The 24,005-nt window shown below is 44.2% G+C and overlaps 3 protein-coding genes and 1 non-coding gene across 21 annotated transcripts in view; 2 read left to right on the top strand and 2 right to left on the bottom strand.

The window, feature by feature from the left end:
- The window catches only part of NDUFS1 (NADH:ubiquinone oxidoreductase core subunit S1), a 29,934-nt gene extending 22,079 nt beyond the window's left edge, over nt 1-7,855 (bottom strand). Inside the window, exon 1 of one of the 2 annotated variants that reach the window (XM_039493899.1) lies at nt 7,507-7,855. The gene's annotated coding sequence lies outside the window, so the exon portion shown is untranslated. The remainder of the gene's footprint in view (nt 1-7,506) is intronic. The other variant, XM_039493900.1, reaches the window with a different exon arrangement.
- A 99-nt stretch (nt 7,856-7,954) lies between these two features.
- On the top strand, nt 7,955-14,161 carry EEF1B2 (eukaryotic translation elongation factor 1 beta 2). Its single transcript, XM_039493925.1, has 6 exons — nt 7,955-8,112; nt 8,785-8,907; nt 11,126-11,249; nt 12,023-12,089; nt 13,049-13,174; nt 13,970-14,161. The coding sequence occupies exons 1-6, from the start codon at nt 8,033-8,035 to the stop codon at nt 14,122-14,124; spliced, it is 675 nt and encodes a 224-aa protein (XP_039349859.1). The 5' UTR covers nt 7,955-8,032; the 3' UTR covers nt 14,125-14,161.
- Nucleotides 10,336-24,005, bottom strand: part of GPR1 (G protein-coupled receptor 1) — a 133,815-nt gene continuing 120,145 nt past the window's right edge. For 15 of the 17 annotated variants that reach the window (XM_039493911.1, XM_039493918.1, XM_039493915.1 and 12 more), the window contains one exon: nt 17,684-21,407. In XM_039493911.1, coding sequence (XP_039349845.1) covers nt 20,327-21,391 — 1,065 coding nt within the window. In that variant the 5' untranslated portion in view covers nt 21,392-21,407 and the 3' untranslated portion in view covers nt 17,684-20,326. Of the gene's footprint in view, nt 10,450-16,565; nt 16,691-17,683; nt 21,408-24,005 lie in introns of those variants that run through there. The other 2 variants (XR_005586055.1, XR_005586057.1) reach the window with 1 other exon arrangement.
- Nucleotides 12,524-12,657, top strand: LOC120375230. Its single transcript, XR_005586532.1, has one exon. It is a non-coding gene; the product is annotated as a small nucleolar RNA SNORA41 (small nucleolar RNA).

Here is a 24,005-nt window from a genome sequence, read left to right as displayed (position 1 = left end):
CTTAAACTGAATGTTTGTTTCTCCTTAGGGTACGTCCATACTACCCGCCCGGGTCGGCGGGTAGCAATCGACTTCTCGGAGTTCGATATATCGCGTCTCATCTAGACGCGATATATCGAACTCCGAACGCGCTCCCGTCGACTCTGGAACTCCACCACTGCGAACGGCGGTGGCGGAGTCGACGGGGGAGCCGCGGACTTCGATCCCGCGCCGTGAGGACGGGTAAGTACTTCGAACTAAGGTACTTCAAGTTCAGCTACGCTATTCGCGTAGCTGAACTTTCGTACCTTAGTTCGAACCCCGCCCCCAGTGTAGACCAGGCCTTAGTGTCAGTCTGAATTGGGCTCCCCCAGCTTCCTAAATACATATAAACATCTCATTTTATGACCTAACTGCAAAATAGTTGGTCTGTAGTTTGGAGTGACTCACTACCCTCATAACAAAGCTATCCTCCAAAGCCAAGGAATTTGGAAGTTGAATGGGGTCCATTCTTTTATGAAGAACGAGAGTTAAGAAAATTAGGGCTTAGCTATATGGCATCACAGTCTGTGGTACCATGTAGACAAGCCCTCAGAAGCTAAGCTATGAGACAAGATTCAAGTGATCACAGGAACTTGATAACAAGGAGTGAAGAGCATTTCAGAGTTCGCATGTAACCCATTTTATTTTTCCCAAGGGGACGAAATGCTGTTGCAGTACTAAAATGGACATTGTCCTGATGGCAGGTTCTATATTCGACTTCCTCTTTTTTTCACATATTTGCAAGTCCATGGTATTCTTTGTTTTCCTGTCCCACAACAAAACACTTCAAAGTTGTTTGCTAAGAACAGCTTGCTTGTGATGAGCAACCCTACAATTAGGAAGTGTGTGATCTTCAGAATTATTATAAACAATTTATAGAAAAAAGTTAATGAGCAATCTGTGTGTGATATTATATATACACACCTCTACCCCAATATAACACGATCCGATATAACACGAATTTGGATATAATGCGGTAAAGCAGCGCTCCGGGGGGACGGGGCTGCGCGCTCCAGAGGATCAAAGCAAGTTCAATATAACGTGGTTTCACCTATAAAGTGGTAAGATTTTTTGGCTCCCAAGGACAGCGTTATATCGGGGTGGAGGTGTGTGTATGTGTACACACACACACACACACACACACACACACCCAAAAAAATCCAAAACAAAACCATAAGAACTGAAAGCAAGCCCAATCCTACTCTCAACGAGGTCACAGCGAGTTTTACCATGGGAGTGGATAGGACGCTAAGCCCTTATCACCACATACAGTGGAACTACTTCAAAACAATATTGCCTGATTACAGACCAAAAATATGATTTTTCAAATGATCAAAGATGACTGTTGGAGGAAGTATTAAATTATGAATTACTAATCATTAATGATTTTTCAGAAACAATATTAAACAAACATCATCAACTTGATGCACTGTCTTATTTATCCAGTACTGCTAGAAGCAGCACTTATTACTGTAAAGCAATGAGATCGGGAAAAAAATTTCTCTTTAGGTTGTTTACTTAGTGAGTAAGACAGCATGGGACTCTGGTCATAGGAGGAATATCAAGCTACTTTTAACTTTTTTTGAAAATGGACTAGATTTCAATATGGTAGAGCTTAACAGCTCAGGCTATGCACTTAAAACTTGATAGCTGCATCATTAGCTTATACAGCTACAGCGCTTCCTATTATTTTGGAAAGAAGCAGGAGAGTACTAGTCTATCACTCCCTGAAAGTTTCAACAGCAGAGCTACCCTCCCCTTCAGCTAGTGGGCTCTGTAGCGTAGCTAGGGTGGGAGCGAAGGAGCGGCCACTTCCCCACTGAGCACAAGTGGCACCTTGTCAATTTCTTGCCACCTTTCCCCCCCCGCCCCCCGGGGGAGCGATGATTTAAAAAAAAAAAAAAAAAAGGCGCCACCCGCTACGGCGCTTTTATTATACTCACCCGGTAATGCTACAGGTCTTCGGCAGCACTGAGTCTTCGGCGGCACTTCAGCGGCAGGACCATCACTCGCTCCAGGTTTTCGGCGTCATTTCAGCAGCGGGACCTTCAGTGCCGCCAAAGACACCTGGAGCGAGCGAAGGGCCTGCCGCCGAAGACCCAGAGCGCCACTGGGTGAGTAAAAGCGCCTCAGTGCCCTCCCCTTTTTTTTTTAAATTGCTCCCCCTATTCCTCCCACTTGGCTACGCCACTGGTTGTGCTGCATGCAAATCGCTCTGAAGCTAGTCAAATTTTGCTCTAAGCATCTGCTGGAGATCACTCAAAACCACAGAAAGGCACTCTCCCTCTCCCCACATGGATTTACTGGGCTGCCACAAAACTGTCAGTCTCTGCTGGTTTGAGGAGTGTGGGCAAGAAATTAGGCAATGGACCTGCTGTTCTAGACTAACTGGACTGGACTCAGAGAAAGCACTCTAAAAACTAATTATTTAAATCTGTTTAATACTCTATAGAAATTCAGTATTTCAGAGGCTGGAAGGTTCCTCTTCAGTGTAAATACCTGCATGGAGTACACAGGAGGAGTTCACAGCAGAAGAATCACTGACATCTGTGCCAAAAATCACACAGGGAATGGGGGAGAAGGGCCACACCAGGGACATGCAGCAGTGCTGCATGAAAATAAAAGAGCTTCGGCAAGCGTATCAGAAGACAAGGGAGGCGAACAGTCGATCTGGTTCTGCCCCACAGAAATGCAGCTTTTATGAGGCGCTGCATGCGATTCTCAGCAGCAACTCCACGGAGCGTTTTGGGGTAGTGGTGGATACCTCACAGGAGCCCCAGGCGACCTCGAGCAACAACGAGGAGGACATTGTTGATGAGGCAGAGGAGGAGAATACAAGGCAGGCAAGCGAAGGATCCATTCTCCCCGACAGCCAAGCACTGTTTTTAACCTTGGAGCCCATCCCTTCACAGGAGCAATTGCTAGAAGTGTGTGATGCCAGGGAAGGCACCTCTGGTGAGTACACATTTCCAGTCAAACCGTACGCGTTACATGCTATTATTTTGAATGTTTAATCTGACCAAAAAGGAGGTGTAGGGGTATCAGTGGCCACTCCAGCTACACAGAGGGTGCTCTCTGAAAGAGACTGTTTATGTGCACAGGGATGGCCCTGGAATCCTCCATGGAGATCTCTAGGAAGCTTTCATGGAGGTACTCTGCAATCTTTTGCAGAAAGTTTCTGGGAAGGGTTGCCTTATTTTGTCTACCACAGTAGGGCACTTTCCCGCCCCACTCCAGCATTAAGTTTTCTGGCATCATTGCGGCACACAGCACTGTAGCATAAGGACCAGGTCTGTACCCAGATACATCATCTACTCCCTTTCTGCCTCTGTTATCCTCAGGAGAGTGATATCGCATATGGTCACGTAGAGGAAACGGGGGAAGTTTTCAATGCTAGCCCTTAAGCCGTAAACAATTCAACAAGTAATCCGCCTGTTCAGTGAAATCTGGGTCACACAACCACACTTTCCCAAGTGTGCTGTGGTTGGAAGGGATCACCGTGTATTGCAACCAGCATTTTAAGGGGTGTGTGTGTGTGTGTGTTACTGTTTGTCTCCTTCCTCCCCAACCCAGTGCTGCTTTTGTAAAAAACCACAAACCTATTTGGGGGGCTTTACACTGGTGCCTGTCCTCAAGCACCATCAGGTTGCTAGGGGAAAGGAAGCTTTTCTCAAGTTCCAACCTGTGATTCCAAGGATGTTTTCACAAAAACTGCAGCACAAGACCTCTCACCCATGCCTCATGGCCTTACTCACCCACGGATGGAGCAGCAAACCGACTCTTGTAATAGCCAGCGGTTGTGATTAGATTGTGGCTTGCAGAGAAGTGCACTGAGGGGTGTTTTTTTAACAAGAATTAACCTTGCACCAGAAGCAATGTATGCACTGTCAATGCTACTCTCGTGCTTTGTATTCTTTGCAGCTGAAACGTTGTCCATCGGCACATCCTCCATACTGGGATAAAGACTCTCCCAGATTAGAAGGCGGAAAAAGATGACTCGGGAGGACATGTTCAATGAGTTAATGTGTGCCTCCGAGAGTGACAAGACGGAGCTCAGAGCATGGAGGATTACGCTATCCGACAATCTGCACATGGACAGGAAGGACAGGAGAGCATGCAGGGAAACATGAACGCGACATGCAGGACAAGATGGTGTGGATTATGAGGGAGTAATCAGACATGTTGAGGCATCTGGTTGAGGTTCAAGAAAGGCAGCCGAATGCTACAGTCCCTCTGCAGCCTATGTTGAACCTGCTGCCATCATCGCCAAGTTCCACATCCTTCTCCCCAAAATGTCCTATCAGGTGGGGGGAGGTTTCAGTATCTCTTGCACTCAAAACTAGGGGAGGGTAGAAGGAACAGAAGGCGCCCATTCCCACACCTTGGATTGTTACTGCAGTGCAAATGTAAGCAGTCTGTCCTTGTTTCCCCTCCCCCCCACACACACAAACCTGTGTTATCAGCTCTTTTGCCCCAGGTTATCTTACTTTTCTTTGCTACCTGTGTGTGTTTTTGTGCATAATAAAATTTAAGGGATTGAGGAGAAAAGGCTCTTTAATTCATTCAGCACACTGTAGTTAGTGGGGGTGGAGTTTACAGGGGAGAAAATGCAATGAAGGGGACAGCTTGGTAAGGAACAACACAGATAAGCGTCACATTACTGTGGATCATTTCTGAAACTGGTTTTCAAAGCCTCACAGAGACATAGAGCCCCTCGATGTGCTCTTTTTATTGCCCTGGTGTCTGGCTGCTCAAAATTGACTGCCAAGCAATCTTCCTCCACCCCACACCCTGCCGGAAACTTTTCTCCTTTTGTTTCACAGATATTATGAAGCACAGAGCAGGCAGCAATAACAGTGGGGATACTGTTTTCACTGAGGTCTAATCTAGTAAGCAAACAACGCCAGCGGACTTTTAAACATCCAAAGGCACATTTTACCACCATTCTGCACTTGCTCAGCTTATGGTTGAGCCTGTCCTTACTGCTGTCCAGGCTGCCTGTGTATGGCTTCATGAGCCATGGGAGCAAGGGGTAGGCTTGGTATCCCAGGATCATGACTGGCATTTCAACATCACCAGTGGTTCTGTCCAGACTGCAGAATAAAGTCCCTGCTTGCAGCTTTATGAACAGACCTGTGTTCCTAAAGACACATGCATCACGCACCTTTCCTGACCATCCCACGCTGATGTTGGTGAAATGGCCCGTGATCCACCAGCACTTGCAACACCATTGAGAAGTACCCCTTTTAGTTTATGTACTCTTTGGCAAGGTGGTGTAGTGCCAAGTCAGGGATATGTGTTCCATCTATAGGCTCACCGCAGTTAGGGAACCCCATCGCCACAAAACCATCCACTATGTCCTGCATGTTGCCCAGAGTCACTACCCTTCTTAGCGGAAGTCTGTTGATTGCCCTGCAAACTTGGATCACAACAGATCCCATGGTAGATTTACCCACTCCAAATTGATTCCCCACTGACCAACAGTAGTCTGGCGTAGCAAGCTTCCACGGAGCAATCACCACTTGCTTCTTCACTATCAGAGCAGCCCTCATTTTAGTATTGCTGCACTTCAGGGCTGAGGAAAGCTCTTCAGACAGTTCCTGGAAAGTGGCCTTACACATATGAAAGTTCTGCAGCCACTGCTCATCATCCCATAGCTGCATAACGATGCGGTTCCACCAGGCAGTGCTTGTTTCCCTGGCCCAAAAGAGATGCTCAACCGTGTCAAGGTGATGCATGACTGTTGCCAGCAACTACGAATTGCTCCACTCTATGGTTTTTAGCAGGGCTGCTTGCATGGCATCACATTGTTCTATGCGGCAGCTCCTGTATCAGCTGTGTAAATACTGCAGGATAAGGCCCGAGGTGTCTGTAATGCTCACAACAACAGTGTACAGCTGAGCAGGGTCCATGCTTACCGTGCTATGGCATCTGCACAGGTAACCCAGGTTTACGAAAAAAGGCGTGAAAAAGGCTTGGTTTGTTTGCCGTTGATTTCAGGGAGGGAGTGAGGTAAGGGAGGCTAACGCCATGTTCCCATAACCACATGCGCAAATGTTTTGGTCCCATAAGGCATTGAAAGCCCAACACAAAATTCCACATGGCTACATGCACTGTGGGATAGCTACCAACAGTGCAGCGCTTTGTGCGTTGATTCAAGCCCTGCTAGTGAGGATGCGCTCCGCCAACACAATGCGGACACACAAGATCGACTTGCTTAAATCAGAGGCTCGACGTCAACTTACATAAAAATGACTTAACTTTGTAGTGTAGACGTGGCCTGAGAATGAGAATCTTTCATCCTGAATCCCCATATTCTTGAGCCACAAGGTTAAAGGAGCACTATTAACTATAATCTAAAATAACATTCTTAATATTTTTCCTTGTGCTATTAACCATAACAACCGGTGATTGTTAAATCTTTGTTTAACTGTAACTGAAAACAAGATTTACTTTTCTTTATTTATGCTGTTTACTTTTGGCTTTTCACTCAGTTTGGTCATTGAGAACCCTTTCTTAAAATTAAATCAATTCTTTGCCATAAGACCTCACAAAAAAAGCATCACTTGATCTTTCACAGTTGTAACTCTCGCCTTACCATACAAAACCTCCTCCACCTCTTCTTTTGTTGACTGACATCCCTTGATGAATTATGTCTAGTATACACCCTGATCCTGCAAATGCTCATCTATGTAACCTCAACAAGACTATTCATAAGTGTAAAGTTAAGAATGGGTGTGAATCTTTGCAGGATTGCAGCTTTAGACTGTAAGCTACCTGGGGCAGAACCCTGTCATTTGTGGGTTTTTAAAAGGGACACACACACACAGTTATTGTCCAAAACTCTTGTCCAGTCAGTACCACTTTCCCGGCCTCAAGCCCAACTACATACAACAGCAGGATACCGCAGTAAGGACCCCGGGTGCAGCTGGGGAATAAGACACAGCCCCATAGCAATGGCAACGAGTGACCCGGACTAGGTCTGCGAATGCACAAGTTCTAAGGGATCAGACGCCGCTCTCAGGAAGAGACCTGGGCTCTGCTCCCGGCCGGCCAGGGCCCCGCTGGAGACCCTGGCCTCATGTGCCACTCGAGCGCCGCTCTGGGACCCCGGGGCTCTCCGAGCCGTCACAGCAGCGCCGCCCGCCAGCCCCAGGCTCCCCGGGAGCCCCCCGGGGGACCTGCTCCCACCAGCGCTGCCCCGCCCCCACGCAGCAGGCGGGGAAGAGTCTGGGGCTGGCTTATGTAACGCCACGAACCCCAGGGCGAGGGCTAACGGGCCGGGTCACCTGTTCAGCGCCAGCCCAGACAAGGTCAGGCCCCCAGCCTCAGCCGGCACCGGCACTGAGGGAGCCGGAGCCCGTGAAGGGCATCCCCGGGACAGGGTGAAATCATCCCCCCACCGCGCGCAGGGAACGACTAACCGCTCCTCAGCGCGGGGCCCCGCCCCGGGCAGGAACGCTAGTGCCAAGCCCCCCCCATTACCTTCTTGTACTGGGGGACCAGCAGCAGCACCCGCTGCTCCGGTTTGCTCTTCCGAACCACAACAACGCTCCTGCGAGCGCTCACCCAGCTAATATGGCGGCCGTCTCGGCAATTTCCGCCGCTAGCGGCCTCGGAGTCGGCAACTTCCGTCACCCCCCGGAGGCACCTTCGGCAATTTCCGTCACTAGAGGCCTCGGCAACGTCCGTCACTCACTCCCTGACGGTGGCAATTTTCGAAAATTAGCCGCGGCGGAACCTTCCGGAACATCCTCATTATTAGCCGTTCACTTCATGCCGTCCTTCTGTTTTCATTTCCTTTCCGCCCCGCGCCCTGTACCAGGTGGTGTGGGAGGGGGCGGGGGGTTATTTTCTGCTCTGCGGAGGGATAATCTCACGACAGCAATGGCGGTGTGGCGGAGGGATACAACGCACTCTATATAAATCCGGCGCGGCGAGTGGGTCCCTCTCTCTGCGGTAGGTGCTAAGGCAGCTGGGTTTGTCTGTGTGCTGCACTGCCGCCACCATCATGGGCTTCGGGGACCTCAGATCCGCTGCCGGCCTCCGGCTCCTCAACGACTTCCTGGCCGACAAGAGCTACATCGAAGGGTGAGCGGCGGTGCGGGGTGCCGCGAGGCGCCTGCCGCTGCGCGCTCGGCCCCTCCCCCGCTAGGCCCTGGGCTCTGCTGCGGCTCAGGGTGTCTCGAGCCTGCCTGCGTGTGGGGCGGCACTGGCCGCTGGCCCGCACGTGCCTGGTGCCGCCGCTCAGCTGCGGGCCTGCCCCACCCCCAATCGGCCGTTGAGTCCGTTGCCTCCCCAGGGTAATAACCCCAGAGCCGCCGTCACAAAGAGCCGCCTGGCAGGTACCGGGCTGCGGTGCTGCTCTCCCGGCCTGCGCAGCTGCAGGGGCCGGGGGTTGCGAGATGAGTGGGAACCTCTGCAGTCGGTGTATTTCCTTATGCTCCTACTGCAGGGAAAGCGGGTCTGCGCTGTGACACTGGCTCCAACCGCAGCCACAAGCCCTAACCCTAGTGTGGTTAACCCTGGCCGGCCCGGCCCCTTGGGGGCCAGGTACTGGGGCTCTAGGAGCTTGAGTGTTACGCGGCGTGGCCGTTCTCATTTGAGCGCGGCTCAGCTGCGAGCAGCCATGGGTGTCTTCGGTAGAGAAGACGTATCCAAGTGACTTGTCAAGTGTAAGTTATTTCACACACGACTTCTGTTATGACTGGTTCGTTACAAAAAGCAGTTCGTTTTCCTATTTGAATGTGTTCTTTTCTGTAGGTATGTGCCCTCTCAGGCTGACATTGCCGTTTTTGAAGCAGTGTCTGCGCCGCCTCCTGCTGACTTGTTCCACGCTCTCCGCTGGTACAACCACATTAAGTCATATGAAAAGCAAAAAGCAAGGTATGCCGAACTTAATGCACCAGACACCAATTTATATTTATAGGAGAGTGGTTAAACATCATAAGCTTTGCGGTTTCCATTCAATATTTTGAACAAAATCTGTTGTGTTTGCATTGGGATTGTAGCCAGCAGTTTACCTAGCTTTTTGTCTTTAAAGTTTGTTTGAGCCTCTTTGCTTTTGAAAAGTGTATGCTTGATAGCTCTGAACAAGGGAGCTCTTTATTTATCCATAGAACTGGTACGGTGCAGGCAGGAGTGTAAACCTTCCACACTGTCTTGCTGCTAATACACCTCAGTTCTGATCTAAATGTCAGGAAGCTAATTCAGTCTTCATGCCCTCTCAGTCATTGGGAGGCTGCTTAAACTTCAACAAGGTACCATTTGTGGTGATGCTTTTATATAGACGGTGGTTCCACTGGCTGCTTGTGGCCCCATCAGCACATAGCTGTGGCCCACATAATATGGTGAGAGCTGCATATGCATCTCACAATGGTAAATAGGTTGAGAACCACCGAAGTAGACTCTGAGTTCTAGGAGTTAGAATGACACTTACCTCATGTAGATTATCAGAATAGTAATTTAAAGTTGATATCACCAGGATTAGATTTGAACCATACCCCAATAATTCCCCATACAATCAAGCTCCTGTAGATTTAAATTTGAAACTTGTACACGTACACCAGCTTGTTTTTTTGCCCAAAGTGTAGTTTGAGGTAGGAATACTAATAAACAAAATGATCAACTATATATTGGGAGACCTTTCATTCAAACGATCATCCTGAAAGCATAAACCAAATTAAATAGTGATCCACAAAGAGACCTGAAAATGAGGGGGAAATGTGAAAGCAAATGTATTCTTTTCTCTTTTAGTGAATTTAGTGCTCATGAAAGTTGCCGTATTGACAGCCATGGAGACTGAAGTCCTCTCTAGAAAAGGTACAGCATATAGGCAGTGTCAGTGTATGCACCTTCACACTGCCTCACCATTATGTCTCAACCCTGTTCTGGGGGGAGCCTCCTGTAGAGTTGAGTGGTTCAGTCTCCTGACCTTTGGCTTTTTTGATGCTACCACGGATTTATACCACTTGTGATGGTTTCTCTTCTTGGAACTAGGCTGAAGTTGTAAACTTACTTCACAAAGATCACTAAAAATTCTGATATGGTAACTAAATCTAACTAGTGCCAGTCTAACCAAAATCAAAGCAGAAGTGAATATAGAAGAGTGTAATCACTAAGGCTAGTATTCTGTCACTGCAGTTCATAAGAAATAGCAGTCTAATAAAAATGCAAATAGTCACAAATAGAAAAAAAGCTTAAAATAACAGACTATGCTATTATGGCTTTGGTAGCCACCATTAGAAAAATGAAAACACAAAGAAAGTCATAGTTAAAGGTAAAGAAAATGAGGTACTGTACCTTAATGAGGAGGCGGTGGAAAACTTATCTTGAAGTCTATATATTTTCAAGCACTAGATGGAGCTATTCGATGTGTCTGAGATTCGAAGTACAGTACTTAGTCCTTAAGAGGTTCTGTTGGTTCTTCTGAAATAACCATAAGCAAGTTTGTATGTTATATGTTAAATATTAGAAAAAACAATTTTCAAACAGCTCCATAGCTTAAAGCACTCACTAAAACACCAAAATCACAGAATTAATTACCCTCTGACAAAGCTAGCTTTACTCATCACCATGCCTACGGAGCGGCTGTTAATCCTCCACCAAAAGCAAAGGTTTTCAGGGAAACATTTGGGTGGAAAGTAGGAAAATTTCTCTTTGTTAATGAGACACAGTATATTGTTAGTTATAACTTCTTTAAATCACTAATCTTTCTCTGATGATATGTTCTGTAACATCTCTGCACATTGAAAAGAAAAGCAAAACTTATCAAAGCACCCATTGACAAAATTCCAGAGAAGTGCTTCATTTTGTTTGGCCGCTGTATAAGTGGTATACTGTAGGAAATGCTGCTAGCAAGAACAAAAATAATATGCCATTTAGCTGCCTAGGCACGTGGGATTCACCATAATAATTGTCAGTTTAACGATCATTCTGTGCTGTGAGTGCACTTTTGGGATTGTTCTGGTGTTTCACTTTTGAAACTAGTATACTTCATTGCTACCACAAGTAGTTGTAACTGTAGGTTCACTGATCTTAAAAATATTAGTATCTGAAATTAGGAGTATATTCATTTTAAACTAATATTTTGCCATTTCTTTAGTTTGCCAGGAGTAAAGAAGGCTTTGGGGAAATATGGTCCTGCTGATGTTGAAGATTCCACAGGTGCAACCACAGATAGCAAAGATGATGATGACATTGATCTCTTTGGGTCTGATGAGGAGGAGGTACTGAGGTTTTTTAGAAATAGATTTGTGAATTTTTATTTTGTTTTTAAAAGATCATAATTTGATTGAAATACACCAGAAATTGATTATCACAGCCCTGAAACGCATCTAACTTTGTGTGATAAACAGGAAAGAACCTGTGAGGAGATAAATAACTAATAGGGTAGTGAAGAACATGTTACTGTAATAGGCATGAACTTTACCAGAGCAGTAATAAAAATTAAACTAAGAGAAAGCATTTTATTTATGGAAATTTGACCTGACTTGATCTGTAAGGAACTTCAGAGTAATTCTTTTTTACATGGTTTAAACTTGAAAAATGCTTTCTACTTCATATATGTCCATTAGATCAACAGGAATGTCCATGTGCAAGACTAAATATAGAGTAAAATTTTCAGTCACCTAAATGACGTAGGCACTTAGAAATCTGTCTCATAGATGCTCATGAAAATTTTACCCATAGTCTGCCAAGTGCTTAATACCATTCGTGCATTTGAGCATTTCTTTTCATTCCATTCTCATACTAGTAATGTTTTTGTTCTAAGGATGCAGAAACATTTTTAGGTGACAGAAACAACAAAAGAACCTTCCTACAAAATTCTAGTAAACTTTTAACTGGCTTATTAAAGCAACAACTTAAAGATCAATCACCATCTTTCGGCTGATCTTGTGATGATTTGTTTTTACCTGACTAAAAGCCAGTCTACTTTTATTAATAGTGAGTAAAGAATGTCTGTCTTTGCCTTGTTGTGAATCTGTTATTTCTCTTTCAGGAAAGTGAAGAATCAAAGAGACTGAGAGAAGAGCGTCTTGCTCAATATGAATCTAAGAAGTCCAAAAGTATGTCTGGAAGCTTTTTTAATAGCCTGTTCTATGCACATTGGAAAGGGGGACAAGAAAATCCCTTTTCTTCCCTTCCCCCCCGCCAACCCTCCCCCTACTTTCTCCACCACTCCCCCCAATTATTAGCTGGAGTAGTTACAATTTGCTTCGATCAAGTACATTTGAAATAGTACAGTTTCTCACTATGTTGTGGTAGAGCACTTTTATCACAAGCACACTTTAGTCACTACGTTGAGACTGCAGTGTCAATAATGAGTTGTGACTTGAGTTTGGGATTTGCTTCTAAAGATACAAATGCAAAGTTTGGACTCTCCATTAATGGCTGGACACACATCTACTTTAGACACTATCAAGATAACATAATAGTAGGAAGGAAGATTAAAAATCAACCTTTTATTTTAATATTGAAACCTAATCATTTCAATATAGGATTCCACAGTTACTGGTCTGGAACTGTTCTGACATGTAGCAGTTGCAGTATTCCATCTGTGGGAAATAAACAGTTACACTGTATCATGCTCCTTTTCAGGTCAGCTGAAAAGGACTTTCTGTGTAACAGACAAGATGACAACTTTAGATTTTATGCAGATTTCTGAGTAAGCTTGGCTTGATGACAAGATGACTTGATATAACAGAAGTTGGAAGTACATGTGTCTTTTAATATTATACTAATTTACTGGAAATTTTATAAAAGTTATGACAAACAAATCTTTATACAAGGGATTTTCCACATAAGACTGGAAAGAGTAAAGCCTTCTACATTGACAGATTCATACATTAAAGCATTATTGTTCACCTGTTTTGACTGTTCTTTTCCTGCTGCATTTTATATAGGTTTGCAGACAGCTTTTATGAAATGCCTTATAGCCTGGGAAATGTCCAGGATATCTTTTAATTTATTCTTGCATCATGTTGCTTTCTCTCCTCCTCCCTCACCATCTTCTTGCTTTTTTTAGAACCAACTCTTATTGCCAAATCATCCATCTTACTGGATGTGAAACCCTGGGATGATGAGACAGACATGGCCAAATTGGAGGAGTGTGTCCGAAGCATTCAGGCAGATGGCTTAGTCTGGGGATCTTGTAAGTAGGAGATAAACAAGAATGTGAGAGCAAGGGGATAGTAGTACGTGTGTGTGTGTGTGTGTGTTTGGAAAAACAAAAACATGCTGCATGCAGAGATGTACTTCAAGGCATAACTTCATGGTATGTAGAAATAATACAGATATTATAATATAGTATTGTAGGGACCCATGGTAGCCTTTATATAGATCACTGGTGTCTTAAAAATAGACATCTAGATCACTGTTCCAAGATGTAGATTTGATTTGAGAAGTTAATAAGTTGTAGATTGCAATGCTACTCTGTATTGTTTGCCTTGATAAACATAATACAGCAGTAATTGCTGGAGACTTTAATTTTAAAATCTCTGGCCTTCCTTGTAGAGACCTCAAAATTGTTCCTGCTGAGTTGTGGGGTGGAGTTTCTCAATAATGGAGAGGAGTGGGTATATTTCCTGGTCAGCTTCCTGTTTTCACCTAGTTCTGCCTTCCTGTGGACTGAAGGTCCTCTGTCAACAGCAAACAAATCTCCCTTCTAAAAAGTAGATTTGAAATGGGAAAATACTGTCCTTAAGTAGCATAACAAACACTTTGATTAAGCAAAAGTAACCTGCATTTGAGTCTGTGCTTTTAGTGGCCATGGGGTTGATAGGTGATATGCAGATGGAGTATGCTGTTTGTTTCCAGGTGTTTTTATGCAATTCAGTATTTTGAACTGGTCTAATTCACATTGTGTAATTAGTGCTTAAAGTGATGCTCTGGTGAATAGGGTATTTGGTTAATTGACTCTTAATCACCATATTTCTTTCTTTGACAGCCAAGCTGGTTCCAGTTGGCTATGGTATCAAGAAGCTTCAAATTCAGTGTGTAGTTGAAGATGATAAAGTTGGTACAGATATGTTGGAAGAGAGAATAACAGCCTTTGAAGATTATGTACAATCAATGGATGTAGCTGCTTTCAACAAGATCTGAACCCTGCTACATCTGAAATAAAAGTACTTGAAAGCTTCTGGTGGCTCTATTGTAACTTATTTGAAATCACTGAATAATCTAGCTCAATTACAGTTCAAAAAGCTTTTGGTCGCCTGTTGAAGTGAACTGTAGAGTAAAAATGAAAACTAATTAAACTGAGATCCTCTACCCTAGGATTGATGGTAGTGGATATCAGTACAGAAATCTGGGTTGGTTCTTGATGCTTTTGGAAGGAGTGAATAATACACACAGACAATTAAGATATCTCTAATGCAGAGACCAGTGAGGAAGAGTGGTCTAGTGGTTAAGGTCAGAAAATCTGATTTCTGTGCCTAGAACTTATCTTGAAATCTTGACTGTGTGCAAATTACTTGTGCCCTGTACCTAAATTTTTTTAATATTGTGAGTTCTTTGGGGCAGGGTCTAGGGCAGAGGGGAGTGGGCAAACTATGGCCTGCGGGCCACATCCAGCCCATGGGACCCTCCTGCCCAGCCCCTGAGCTCCTGGCCTGGGAGGCTAGCCCCTGGCCCCTCCCCCACTGTTCTCCCTTCCCCACAGTCTCAGCCCACTGCACTGCCAGCACAATGCTCTGGGCGGCAGGCTGCCAGCTCCTGGGGCAGCACAGCTGCAGGGCCTGGCCTGACCCAGTGCTCTGGTGTGCGATGGTGTGGCTGGCTCCAGCTGGGCAGTGCAGCTGTAGCACCACCAGCCACTGGTTCTCCAGGGGGTGGGGGGTTGGGCAGGGTGGTCTGAGGGTGGGGAACAGGGGGTCTTGAATGGGGGCAGAGGTCCTGAGGGGCAGTCAGGAATGAGAGGATGGGGTGGAGATTCTTCAGGGGAGGTGGGGAAGATGGATGGGGCAGGAGTCCTGGGAGGGGAGGCATATAGGGGGTTGGGGCTGTGCCATGAACCCCTCCCCTAAGCAGCCCTCCATACAATTTCCAAAACACGCTGTGGCCCTCAGGCCAAAAAGTTTGCCCACCCCTGGTCTAGGGACATAAAAATTGAGCTGCAGGAATGCCGTCCAGACTTGGTTTGATAATGGATACCAAATAAGTTGCAATATGATATGACTGTATGAAAAGCCAGTGCAGTTTTGAACTGCATATGTAAAATCATGTCATGGAGTTGGGAGGCAAAGAGAACACTAGGGGCAGCAGATATTTCAATTAAATGCCTAAGTAGACTGAAATACTGGGTTTGTGAACCAATTCTTGTGTATAATTAAGGGTTAATAGGGAGTTCAATCACTTTAGATTACCTCATTTTGTTTGATTTATAATCTGGACAGGAACTGTGCTTTAATTGAAGTCAAAGCCCACACCCCTAAGTGGCACAGTGCATTCTCTTTCAGAAGGGAAAAATATCACATCCCATGAGTATTACACTGAAAAATCCAAGGATGGTTAAGCTGCACTCATCATTATAATGATCCTGCGTACTTTTGTTTTCTATATAACACTTGTTACACAGATACCCCTTTAGCAGAGTTCAGCTTGCTTGTATCAGGGCTGAATTTGGCCATTATAGATGTGAGGTCCTGGGGTGTTTTTTTGGTTTCCCCAGAACTTAATCTAATGATGGAATATGCTAGCTGAATGCTTTCCCAGCCAGGACTATGTAAATCTGCACATTGCCTGTTTAGGGTTTTCTTCATAAGCCTTCAGTTAATGAAATTTCGAGTCCCTTTTGTTGTGCTAGGTAATGTGAAGCACTAAGTTGCCTGGAGGCTGAAACAGTAGCACTATAGTTACAACTGGGATAGGTTTAATGTGGAAACCTGACATTTTACTTTAAAATGGTCACCATTTCACTTCTGCTAGTTCTATTGGAAACATGGTGCTTACCTGGAGTGGCAGGATTTGTTGCTCTGTTTGTTCAAAAGTTTGTTGTATAGGAAAAAGGTTTGCAAATGCTTTGATTTATTTTATCATCCTCCATAAAGGATGCCCGATGTCCCAACAAATGATTGAATAAAGCCATATCACAGGCCTTCCCACCCCCACCTTAATAAAATATTTTAATTCCAGTAAGGAAGAACTAGTATAAAAACATCTAATGCTGACTCTTCCCTTGTGTTTTCTTAATGTTCCACCTAGTAGTTCCTGTCAAACTCATTTTTTAAAGATCCTCACAGGTGCTGTGAAAAATGAGGGAGACTGGGCAAAAATAATTATGATGCCTGGCAGGAGCACTGTTATAAGATCTACTGTCCCTGGTCATCTATCTGCCATACTCTTGCTTTTATTATAAAAAATACTTCAGCTGTTCAAAAACTACTTTTACTTAGACCTTTGAACAGTTTTCTTGAAAGTATAGATCCATGCAGTTAATAGTGACTTGCAGATTGTAACACTTCAGGAGATAAATAATTACACCAGCTAGCCACCTGTGGTGTCAGTATGCACTGTTGGTAGATTGGTGCTGTTTTAATACTGACCTGCTCCTGCAGAAGTACTGGAGATTTTTATGAAATCTCTGAAAATATTGCTGAATTGAGACTCATGTAAAAGAATGGGTTCTGGGCATGTTTTTCAGTTGGTATTAGACCGGAGTAAGCAGTGCCTGTTGAAGAAACATTAAGGAATAATCAGGAAAGTAATATTCTACAATCCTGCCATAACATCATATACAGAGCTGGGAAAAGTCAGTTAACCACAGTTTGATTAGTTTTCTGAACTTTTATTTGAAGTATATTTCTTAGTCACAAATTCCAAAGATGAAGGAAGCTACTTCTCAAAGTAAGTCAATAGCCAATCTTTAATAAATTCCTGGGCCAGATTGTACCCTCAGTGGGAATAGATGCAAGGTACTGAGCAACCCCCAATTCTTCTTGTTTCATGATGGGGCTGTGTATTAGAATTCCATTTTTAAAAAAAATGGAGATATTGTATCTCCTAGAATGGACCCCAAAGGGTCATCGAGTCCAGCCCCCTGCCTTCACTAGCAGGACCAAGTACTGATTTTTGCCCCAGATCCCTAAGTGGCCCCCTCAAGAATTGAACTCACAACTCTGGGTTTAGCAGGCCAATGCTCAAACCACTGAGCTATCAAACATCAAAATCTGGATTATTGTGGATTCTTCTACCCCTCAAACTGAAATTAGCCCTCTTGGTTCCACAGCATATTTGCAGCACTTGTGACCATTCTATCTTCCTGAGGGAAGCAGCTGGAGCACTGCTATCTCCATGCATGAGAGAGTGCTGCTACCCCTTCCTTCTCAAACCACCCTAAATTGCTGCTCCTCCCCCCTCCCCGTCTGTTTAATGTTCTAAGCTCCCTCCTCTTTCTCCAGTGCAAGGTGCCTTGATTAGAGCTGGGCAGTTTTTGGCCAACATGGGGGGGAATTCCTATGTTAACCAAACCATTATGCATGTGTCAAATTCACTAATTTGCTCCAGTTGAAAAAAAAATCCCTCAAATTTAAACAGTGCACATTTTGATTCTAAATGACTAGAATTTTCCTTCAATTTCATTTTTACACACCAAAAAAATATTTTTTTTAAACACTTTGATTTGCTGAAAATTTTGAAAAGTACATTTAGGGATGGGGGCAGAAACCTGCTAGCAAACAAAAATCAGTTATTCACACAGGTCTAATCAGGAGACAGGCTCCTGCTGTATTGTTCAGGCCTTATCTTGGAGAATGAAGATCCCTCTTCCAGCCTAAGGAAGAGAAGAATGTCTGCCCCTAACACACACCACTCCAGAAGGATCACTGAAAGGCACAGTAAATTCTGGGTGTAACAGAACCAGGAATAGTGGAAAGAGATATGGGGTCAGGCTTACAAAAGTTTAAAAGGTAAAAACTATCATGAGAGAGGTCATAATCCAGTGGTTACTGTACAGCTTCCTTTTATTGAAAAATCAAGTATAATATCAGCAAAAGAAACAGCCACAAACTAAGTACTAAACCTCACAGGCTGCTTAGGAATGTCAGAGCAGCTGATCATATGAGAGGACTGTTCTACTTCTTATCTAGACATCTGTCAATAGTTGTTATCCTTAAATCTCAGGCTGGCTTTCCAATCAAACAGCCACTTCCCTTCTCAGGATAGTTCATCCTGCACTGGCCTGTACAGCTGCTGAGATAGATCCACCATCTGCACTGCTGCTCCTGCCATTTTTCCATAGTCAGTGACTTGAGTAAGCATCTGTCATTTCGATCAGCATACAGACTCCATTAGCATCAATCTCTCTGTCCTCAGGAAACAAAGCCTGTGTCTTCCTTGGTTTTGTTTAGATGTCTTCTGTTCCTCCTGTAGAGGTGGCTCATGCAGTAGTTATGATGCCTGTGCCTTGGTGTGAATTACTTGGGCAGGTTGCCAGTCCTTTTCTCCCTATCCAGTGGCAGTAACTGGCATTCTTGTGCTCTCTTCAAATCTGTACCTCTCTTAGAACTATTTCAGGGTTGTTATAAGCTCAAGAAGCTTGCTACATGTTAGTTTATGTCCTGTCCCATGGGTCACTGAACTCCTGTTCCTAATAAACCATGGTGATAGTCCAACAATACTAAGCATGGATCTCTTGAATATTCCACAGCTTTGAAAAAAAATTATTTACTGACTTCTTTGCTAACTCTTTTGACTATGCAAAATAAGGGCTTGAACTACTCTGTCAAAGAGAATTGCTGCAATGTGCCTTACCACTGAGATTGAGAAATCCACTATACTTGGATTATTTTTCCAGAACCCTTTGGGTTGAACAAAGGAGCTGTTTTAAGAGCAGGCAGCAACCGTGCATTTCTGCTGAGGAGAGGAAGTGAAGAATACTGTATTCAAAAACAGCAGAAGGTTAACACCCCGCTCTTAGGAAAAAATGCCAGAGAATCTAAAGAAGAGAGGGTAGAACTTCTGGTTAAGGCATATTCTGCAGCACAAAGCTCATAACACCTTGCTGAGGCACTAGTTCTGTAATGACTCAGGAAAGAGTGGTACCTAACCAATTAGCAACGTCATATTTTGTAGCATTTAGGTGTATTTCTGAGATGGTACTGATCCAGCCTAACACCGCTCAGCTCATGAGGCCTAATGAACTCAGACCAAAATGTGGCTGCAGGCAATATTGATCTATTCATATTTGTGCAAATATAGTTCAAAGTGATAGAATATTTTGTGTAAAAGAACATTATGCAGGAATCTATATATAGAGCCCCATCTACACTGTAAACTTTACTTGTGTAGACAAGGCCATATGGTGTTATAACCATGTTACAGCTCCAATCTTACACACTGAGGCAAGAATGTGTGTATAGTTTTGTACATACATGTATTCAAGCTGGCTGAAAATATACCTTTACTGGGTATACATGAGCTAACAGGAAACTCAGGGCCTCAGAGAAGGGATGGCGCAAGGGGCGGGGCAAGGTTGTTCGGTTTTATGCGAGTAGAAAGTTGGCAACCCTAGTATAGTAGTAGAGGGAGGCAGCGGTCATGCAATCTATACTATGATTAGGAAAAAAATGTTATTTTTTTATGTTTCCAGGAGAGGGGGAAAAATTCAAACATCCCCTCCTCAGACATCAAAAACATGGACAACCAGAAAATGAAACTGACTAGAAAACCACAATGTATCAGACCCCAGGGTATGGGGTTGTCCAAGCAGTGTGTAAGGAAACATCAACTACTAAACAGGGGACGTTAATTGATTTTTGTTGTAATAATCTACAGCACTTGTTCAACCTTTTCCATATTTGGGACCCTTTTCTATATTGGGACCCCTTTCCTACTCAGTCCGGGCCTCCTCCCCCTAGCTGGGATCTAACCAGGAGTTCTCCTTATTTAGCACTATTGGAAGCGTGTGAGCTCTAGGCTGAGAACTCCTGGATCTAAGGTGTTACATAATTCAACAGAGAAATATTTTTGTTATATATGATTCTGTTGAGAAGGTGTCACTTTCAACACCTCTTCTAGAATTTACACAACAGGATTTATAGTGGGAGTTTTTCTCTATCTGATCTAAATCCCACTGATTGCAGTGGGCTTTGACGCAGGCCCTTTATACATCAAACTAGCATCCTATCCAAATTCTGCAGCCTTTAAAAAAAAAAAGAAAAGAAAAGAAAATCCAGCTAACATGGGGTGCAGCATTAAATTGATTGCAATCAACCCACTGTTCTTTTTCGTAGCGAAGATACACATCTGTTTGACTATGAATCTACTGCTGGTTATATGCAGCGAGGAAGAGATTTTTATGAGCTGGTCACTGAGTGGTTTCACAATACTGCACAGCCGGAAAGCTGTTGTCAGAGTTCCGCAGTTGTTCACTGACTGTTGCAGACCGGCTGACCTCCCAGACTGCAAGTTTTAGTGCCTCAGAAACTGTTGCCCTGACACGGGTTTGGAACTTCTTGCTAATCAGAACATAGAGGATTGGATTGAGGCAGCTGTTGACGAAAGCCAGGCCAGTAGAGAGGGGAATACCGCTGAGAAGCAAGTCATGGAAGCGTTCATTATGGTGAGCAGATAATTCCAGAACGGTAAATATGTGATAGGGGGTCCAGCAAACAAAAAAAGCTACAACTACCGCAAGGATGGTCCAGAAAAGCCTGCTAGAAGTCAGCATGGTTCTCTTCTTCACCTTCAGAACCAGAAATGAGTAACAAAGGACCATGGTCACTAGGGGAAAGAGGTAGCCACAAACAAACCTCACCCAAATGAAAATATTATGCCTCATCAGAATGAGTTCTTTGTCATGCGGATGGAAGTTGTTATAGCAAATAGTGGAGTTGTGAATGGTAATTGTGTCTCTGAAGTGTAAGGCAGGGGCACCAATAGCAGCAGCTGAGATCCAAATAATCACACTCAGAATGAGGGTGTTCCTTAGGGTCCGATATTTGTTGGAAAAGACTGGGTGTACCAGGCGGATATAGCGGTCAAGGCTGATGATGGTCAGGAAGAAGACACTGGCAAACATATTTAGTAAAGCAATGAAGGAGTTGGTCTTGCAGAGCCATTTCCCAAAGGGCCAATGGAAGCCCATGGCCACATACGTAATGTAGAGAGGCAGGAAAAGAACAAAGATGAAGTCTGCAATGGCCAGGTTGAGGAACCAGAGGGTACTGACTGATTTATCCCATTTAAACCCCATAAACCAGATGACTATGGCATTTCCTGGCACCCCCAGGAGAAAAGCCACACTGCACAAGGAAAGAGAGATGATGTGTGCAACACTGAGGTAGGACTGGGGTGGTTCATCTTCCTCGTACTCATAGAAATAGGAGTAGTTGTCAAAATCTTCACTCAGCATCATTTCAGGAAACCCCATAGTGAATGGCTACGTTCTGTGAAGAAAAGGAAATGGAAAACTTAAAAGGGAAACGTTCAGGTCAAATCATATCTTAAACTTTTTTTTTAAACTGTATTACTAATACCACCATAATTTCATTCAAGGGCTTGGACATCAGAAATAAATGAGTTTCACTGCTTCAAGTGTATCACTTTTTGGCTGTCCAATGCTAGCACAATGCTTTACCCTTTGAGTTGCAGAAACTGCAGGGGAGCATTCACATCTGGACAAAGAAACTATTTACAATGAAACTTACAAAAGTCTCATGAAGATGTCATTTTGACAAATTTATATGTCATTTTTCTAATAGTCCTAGTCTTGTAAAAACCCATAAACAAAACAACCCTATATTTAGAACCTAAATTATCTGGCACAGTCCCTTAAAAAACAACAACAACCCAGGACTAAAATGAGTGCATTTTGTATGTTCCTGTAAGTTTGGACCTACTCCTGTTCCTGTTGAAGTCATTGGGAATCTTGACCTGTATGGGAAATGGGTTGAACTCCATCAGCCAGTGCAAACCCACCTATTTCCATAGTTATACTGATTTACACTGGCTAAGGATCTGGCCCTTTCCAGGATCACCGTTCGGAGTCATTCACTGTGAGGTGTTGCTTTGTACTTTTTAAATAGAAATGAAAGTAAACCCCAAAGCTGATTATATTAAAATTTAAATTACTATTTAATATACAGGGGCAGGACTGTCTTGTGGCTAGAGCACAGGACTGGAAGTCAGTTCTTGACTTTGCCACTGACTTTCTGTATGATCATGGAAACATGGGGCTGGAAGGGACCTTGAGATGTCATCAATTCCATCTGTGACTGATTACTGTTAGCAATCTGCCTGAGACCTCAGATGATCAGGCTAAGGCCGCAGGATCGTTTGGGGAGGAGATGACGAAACACACCAAGTGTCTAAGTTTAAAGCTTTATTAATAAAATAATAAAATAACAGCGGTAAGTGTTGGGACTGCTCCCACATCACTCAAAGGAAGCAAGAAAGTGTTAGTGCCCCAGCCCTAACCCACTTTCATACTCACACACGCAGGACCTGAGACTGGCCAAGCCTGGGTGTAACGTAAGAAGAGGGGGAAGGGTGGTCGGGAGTTCTTGCCACATGCACGACCCGTGTCTAGTGTCCGCTGCGATCTCCGCCTTGCTTTGGCTCTCGGGAGAGTTTAAGTCCTGGGGTCCTATGGGGGTGTTTTCGTCCAGGGCCCTCTGTTCCCGGTGCTCTTTGTACCAGTCCAAACCAGCTCACTTTGGCCTCCTCGGCTTCCCAAAACACACCAGCTCCAGAGACTTTGTTTCCCCCCCTGTTGGCCTTTGCTGTCTCATTCACTCTCACTGCTATCTCTGCAGGCCTGCTCAACTTCGTTCTCCTCTTCTCACGGCTGGGCAGCTGCAGATTTCTCGTCACACCCATGACCTTGGACTGGAGCCAGCATCTTATCTTCACATGGAGCTAGCTGAAGTGTCGAGTTAACCTGTTCTCTGCTTTTTTCCTCCTTCCCTCTCTTGGCCTCTCACTCCCTGCAAAGGAATCTTCCATTCCACACTCATCCCTTTGACCCTTCCCAAAATGCCCTGCAATGCTTGCAACAGCGTTAGCAAGATACCATGCTGATTTGCGTTCCCCAGGGGACCCCTTGAGAGAGAGGGACATTGGGGTGTGACAGAGCCCCCTGCACTGAGGCAGGACCAAGTAAACCTAGATCATCCACAACAGAGGTTTGTCCAGCCTGTTATTAAAAACCTCCAGTGATGGGGATTCCGCAACTTCCAGTGTTAAAGTACCTTTATAGTTAGAAATAAACTAAATCTCCCTTGCTGCAGATTAAACTGATTACTTCTCCATGACTACCTAAAATAGAACAATTTGTCACAGTCCTCTTTATCACAGCCCTTAACATATTTGAAGACTGATCAGGTCTGCCCTTCTCAAAAAGAAACATGCGTCCTTTCCTCCTAGGTCAGGTTTTCTGAACCTTTTATCATTTTTGATATTGGCCAAATTGCTTAATCTCTCTGCATCTGTTTTCTCACCTGCAAAATGGGGTGTTAAGTAGGTGAACTCAATACTGTTGGTAAAGTTCTGGGAGATACTCGGATGGAAAACATTATAGAAGTGCAAAGTATTATTCTTTCTTTTTGAGTTTGGGATTTTACAGCTTCTGTCTCCCAGTCCTATTTGAAGTAGGTTTTATTGGACATCTGTGGCAGAAATCAGAGACGAGCCAGGCGTCTGTGTAGGCGAAAGGGTGCAATTAAAATGCTAGGAAGCCAAGTTTCTTGGTTTTTTTTTTGTTTTGTTTTGCTTTAAATTGCTAAAAATACAAGCTGGAATATCAAGGTCGTAGTCTGGCAATTTAAAGTTCAGGGGTTTATTCCACACACAATTTTACAATGAGCAATGCTGAGACTCAGAAAAGCTAAACAGTCCAGACTTCTTAGGGCCAGATTTCAACACCCTTGCTCTTCTTGAGTGACATTTTGCTCCATGAGGAGTCTCACTGGCTTCGATAGTTCTGCTCATAGAGTGAGGTAACATGCAGAAGGCTATCAGAATCTGGTCCTTATTAAAGAGTTTAT

This window comes from Mauremys reevesii, linkage group 11, assembly GCF_016161935.1.
Source record: "Mauremys reevesii isolate NIE-2019 linkage group 11, ASM1616193v1, whole genome shotgun sequence".
Lineage (NCBI taxonomy): Eukaryota > Metazoa > Chordata > Testudines > Geoemydidae > Mauremys > Mauremys reevesii.
This window is presented reverse-complemented; position numbering and strand designations above follow the sequence as displayed.